Source organism: Tupaia chinensis, unplaced genomic scaffold (genome assembly GCF_000334495.1).
Source record: "Tupaia chinensis unplaced genomic scaffold, TupChi_1.0 Scaffold147500_2, whole genome shotgun sequence".
Classification (NCBI taxonomy): domain Eukaryota; kingdom Metazoa; phylum Chordata; class Mammalia; order Scandentia; family Tupaiidae; genus Tupaia; species Tupaia belangeri.
Window position 1 is genome coordinate 977,682 of NW_006207352.1, and position 3,438 is coordinate 981,119.

Genomic DNA, 3,438 nt, shown 5'->3' on the forward strand with positions numbered 1-3,438 from the left:
TGAGTTTAAGCCACCGGGTCCGGGACTCAAACTGCAGTAGACTACGTGGGAGTCCAGCAACATAGCCATTATGCTAACTGCTGGTGCCGAGGTGTTTTTTTTTTTAATATATTTTTTAAGAATTGTTTTATTTAACTTTATTTTAAAATAAGGGATAGAGCAAGAGAGGGTAAGAAATAAGCCACCAGGTCTGGAACTTGAACCACAGTCGGCCATGTGGGAGTCCAGCACCTTTAACTACCATGCCACCTGCCAATAATTCTTTAAAAAATATATATATAGTGTAAGGTACTCAAACCTCACTGCTCTGCATGTCTACAAGACTAGGAAAGCAATGTGAGTACTGCTTTGGTGGTTACGAATAAATTTTAGCAAGAAGGTGAATTTGCGAACCCTGAATCCAAGAACAATGCAGATCGCCTGTGTGTGGAGAGGAAAAAACGGGTGAGAACAGAGTTCTTAAATTTCCTCTCTCTAGAACCAGCGTGCCTTCCCAGCACGAAGGCTCCTTGCCCAAAACACGAACAGGGACGAGGTGACCTCTTGGAGCTGTGTGAGAGGCAGCTCTCCCTGCAGTTGTCAACCCGCAGCAGGGGACTTCTGGCATTCTGGACACTGCTGGTTGTTATGTGTGTGTGAGGAGGGCCTCAACACAATGAGACTGTCTTTACAAAAACGGTCAATGGTGTGGACTGGCAGGTGGCGTGGTGGTTAAGGTCCTGGACGCCCATGTGGCTGGCTGCAGCTTGAGTCCCAGACCTGGAGGCTTGCTTTCTCCCCTTCTTTCTCTTTCTCTGTCTCTCTATGGTGAAATAAAAATGAATAAGTAAATAAAGTTAAATTTTTTTTGGGGGAGAGGTTTTTTGCTATAGGGCACGTGTGCTCACCAGAAAGATGGAGAGAGACAGAAAGTGAGAAACCACACCCCAGGGGGGATGGCCACGCCGCAATCCCTTCTCCTCCATTTTCCTCTCGGGATATGGGGCACGCGCCCGCATGTGCCCAGTGTGAGTTTAAGCCACCGGGTCCGGGACTCAAACCGCAGTCAACTACGTGGGAGTCCAGCGACATAGCCATTATGCCAACCACTGGTCCCAAATAAAAAATTTTAAAGAAAAAAGGTCAATGATGCCGAGGGTGAGAAATTCTGCACTAATGAATCTATCAGTCGTGTTTACTTGAGCTTACTCAATGGACGGGCAACCGTAAACCCAAATGTGACTGAATTGTCGGGAGTCTTGATGTGTTTTTGTATTTTTTTAAATGCAAAAATACGTCATGACCTTTCCGACAACCCAACACTAAAAATACTACTCACTCTGAGTCATCTTTTTCTCTGCCTTTTAGACTTGGACAGAACAGCTGGAAGCACTGGGTAGACCACAAGAGGAAGTACTTTGCAAACCAGTGGTTTCAAATGCAAATGTTGCAATTTATACACATGCTGGCTGTTGATGATTTGGGTAAATAAACTGCTGAAATGATTTTAATTTTGCTTTACAATTTAGTTTTGAAAAATACAAAATATCAAGCATTTATAAAAATCAAGAAGCCTCTAATCTTAACGAAAGGATTAGAAATCACCAGAAAATCCTACCACTACAGGGAGGAGGGCTGTTGGCTGGGCTCTCCCTTTCAGTCCCTATTCCAGACGCATCTACTGGAGGGGGGCCAGGGTCTGGGCCTCAGTTCTAGCTCAGTCCCTCACTGGCTGGGTAGTATAGGACACGGTACCATCTTTCTTCCTGTTCTTTGCTTTTAATTGGCATAGACACAGCAATGGGGGAGGGAGAAAGCACCCCCAACGGGCCATGGTCATGCTGCAATCTCCTCTCTGTCTCTATTTTGTGATATTTTGGACACACACGCACCTGTGCTCAGCATGTTTCTCAAGCCACTGGAGCTAGGGGTCGAACAGACTGGGCATGGGGGGCCCGCTCCCTTTAACCACTAGGTCATGGGCTGGCCCAGGGCACATGTGTATATGCCTCTGCCTTCACATGTGTTCCACTGTTTCTCCCACTTACCACTCATCCCACGGATCTAAAGAAGTGATACGAGAAGGCTAAGAAATAAGGCTCACACCTCCACACTTCTCTCTTGTGGCTGTCATGTCCTCCCTGGAAACATGTCCTACCTTTTCCTTCCCCTCAGAGTGTGCCATGGTATTTATTTATCTTGATTTCCTTCTCCTTAGAAACAGTCTCAACAGGGACGTATTCACCCCTAAAGGTGACCCAGGGGCCGGGCCTGGTGTGCGGCCCAGTGTACTGAGTTGGACTGGTGGAAGCCACACAGCTGACCGAGCTCCAGGTGGCCTCCCCAGGCTGGCCTGAACACATGCCTGGCACAGGTGCCTAAGACCTTGACAGCCTGGAGGGCTGGGAAAAGGGAACTGTGCGTGACAGCCACTGTCCGGGGCTCTGGCCTCTCTTGCATGTGTGCTATTCTGAATGAAATAAACAAAAAATGACGCAGGAACAAATTATTTCACATAAATGGCTTCATTCAACCAAAAAGGTCACAGTTACCTGGTTATATTTACTTCAATAACATGATCCCTGTAATGCATTAATGAGTCCTTTCAAAAGTTTCTAAATTTATTTATTTTAATAATTATTCATTTGTTTTTAACTTATTTATTCATTTATCTTAAATTTTACCAGCGAGAGAAAGAAAAAGAGAGGAAAGTGAGAAAGCTAGCCACCAAGTCCGAGACTCGAACCACGGCTGGCCAAGTGGGAGTCTAGTGCCTCAACTACCACCCACCTGCTGGACTCAAAATGAGTCCTTTTTTTTTTTTATAATTCTTTTCTATTTAACTTTTAAAATTTTATTTATTTCTATTTCACTTATTTAATTTGATGAGAGAGAGAGAGAAAGCAAGTCACCAGATCTAGGACTGGAACCACCGTCAGCCACGTGGGAATCCACCCCGCCATCTGCTGCCCCAAATAAGTCCTTTTTGATGACTGTATTATCACAAAAGTTGGAATGAGCATGCACCGAGGTACAATCCACTTTATAAAGTGATTCCAGCACCATGGATCAAATAGAGTAAAACCCAGGAAGGAGATAATCGCCATTCTCAACACACTGAAGGGCCACCGGGTGCAGGACTCCCACATGGGCGATGCGAGTATGAGACCCAGACCCCGGAGCCTGAAAATCACGCAGGGGGAGAAGGGGGTGCGGAGTGGCCATCTCCAGGGCAGCGAGCTCTCACAGTCTCTTCCTGGGCCATACCGCAGAATCCTAAAGAAGCAACCCCACAACCACCCCATCGCCGGGGGGCGCTTTACCTTGTCCAGGTGCAGCCGAGACAGCAGCACGGGGCCGACGGAGCGCGGGCCCTGGTTGTAGGAGGGGCGGTACCGGCCGGGGGCCCTCCAGTCGGGCAGCCGCTGCTGGGCCCGCCGGGCGCGGGGGGGGCGGGGG

The 3,438-nt window shown here is 47.6% G+C and overlaps 1 protein-coding gene across 3 annotated transcripts in view; it reads right to left on the minus strand.

Annotated features, from left to right (window-relative positions):
• Nucleotides 1-3,407, minus strand: part of HMCES (5-hydroxymethylcytosine binding, ES cell specific) — a gene marked incomplete at its 5' end in the record, with an annotated part of 15,186 nt that extends 11,779 nt beyond the window's left edge. For all 3 annotated transcript variants that reach the window (XM_014584734.2, XM_006169838.2, XM_014584737.1), the window contains 1 exon segment: nucleotides 3,303-3,407. In XM_014584734.2, the coding sequence (XP_014440220.1) occupies nucleotides 3,303-3,407 (105 nt within the window).
• Between the last annotated feature and the right edge of the window lie 31 nt (nucleotides 3,408-3,438).